Here is a 1,308-nt window from a genome sequence, read left to right as displayed (position 1 = left end):
CCGGAGTTGGTCAGCCAACAACGCAGGGCTGCGTCGAAGGTATGTCATAACCCGGGGCCGCGTGCTGGGGCCGTCCCAGTAATCCACCGGGGAGAATGCGTCATAGGCGGGATGAGTCTTGGTGAGGCATCGGCCTTCTTTGATATCGGTCCAGGGCTCCTGTAGTAGTATCAGATCGAATCGCTCTGCGTCGGCAAGTGCGAGGGCACAGTCGTGTGATGGGCCGCCTTTGCCCACGTTGGCTTGGAAGATTCGGGGTCCTGTCTACGGCGTGGGGTTGCTTGCTTCCTTCTCATAGATCTGAGTTGGTGGGTTCGAGTCGTCTTTTCTTCGGGGCAACAGGAAGGCTTTGGGAGGATTCGCTATCATCCGATTCAGGAGTGGCAGGGGGTTCGCGCGCGCACGGCGAAGAGATGGGTGGGTGAGGGCTGGAGGGGGTTGCCTCAGCAGGCGCAACAATCTCCATGTTGTGTTGTCGGAAGAGGCTGGCTCCGTTCTGTCTGACCAGGTCCCTCTGGGGCTTCGTGAGCCTTTGGATGGCCCCGTGAATCCTCTTTGGGCGTGCCGGGCAGATAGGAAAGTCGGCGGCGTGGGGCGCCAGGCAGTTGACGCATTGCTCCGGCGCGGAGCATTCTTCGTGTCCGTGGCCGATCTTGCCACAGCGTTTGCAGTGAGCTTCGTGGTTGCATCCGTACTTGGAGTGGTAGTCCCAGCAGTTCTCGCATTGCGACAGCAGAGGTGCCTTGATGATCGGTCTTGCCAGTCTGCTGCAGCCAAACAGCCGCCATCGTCTTTTAGTCGGTTCTAGAAAGGAGACCAAAAGGGACTTGGTAGGCAGTTGGTCGGAGCCACTTCTGGTCGGGCGAACGCTGACCGGTTCGAGGCCGGTCTGCGATGTTATCTCCTCTAGTGTTGCTGCCTCTTGGTCAACGGGTTGTCCCTGGAGGTCGTAGAGGTGTCGGGGGCAGTCATCAACAATGTACGTATACCACTTCTGGCTGGCCTCGGCCTTGATGGCCCCAAGTTCGTCAATCCAGTCTGACTGCTGCTGTATCAGAAGGTCACGGGTGGTGAGGTCGGCGATGCGGACAGCCCATCCGGTCTTAGTACGCGATGCCTGCGGGACGCGGCCGAGTTCAATGCCGAGACGACCGGCGATGTGGGTCCGGATGGCATAGCTCTCCCAGTCCCAGGAGAGGGAGTCTTCGTTCAAGCGAATGAAGACGCGGAGGTCAACTCTGGGCGGGGCTGGCGGGGATGGTTGCTCCTGGTGACGGGCAGGGAGTTCTTGTTGATACTGTCTGTTTA

The 1,308-nt window shown here is 59.5% G+C and overlaps 1 protein-coding gene across 1 annotated transcript in view; it reads right to left on the bottom strand.

The window, feature by feature from the left end:
- Positions 1-1,308, bottom strand: part of MAA_11757 (uncharacterized protein) — a gene marked incomplete at both ends in the record, with an annotated part of 5,382 nt that overhangs the window by 1,481 nt on the left and 2,593 nt on the right. The window contains 2 exons of the mRNA XM_011412672.1: positions 52-264; positions 341-1,267. Coding sequence (XP_011410974.1) covers positions 52-264; positions 341-1,267 — 1,140 coding nt within the window. The remainder of the gene's footprint in view (positions 1-51; positions 265-340; positions 1,268-1,308) is intronic.

This window comes from Metarhizium robertsii (genome assembly GCF_000187425.2).
Source record: "Metarhizium robertsii ARSEF 23 chromosome Unknown MAA_Scf_19, whole genome shotgun sequence".
Taxonomy (NCBI): domain Eukaryota; kingdom Fungi; phylum Ascomycota; class Sordariomycetes; order Hypocreales; family Clavicipitaceae; genus Metarhizium; species Metarhizium robertsii.
The sequence above is the reverse complement of the archived record's forward strand: the minus strand, read 5'-3'. Positions and strand labels throughout refer to the sequence as shown.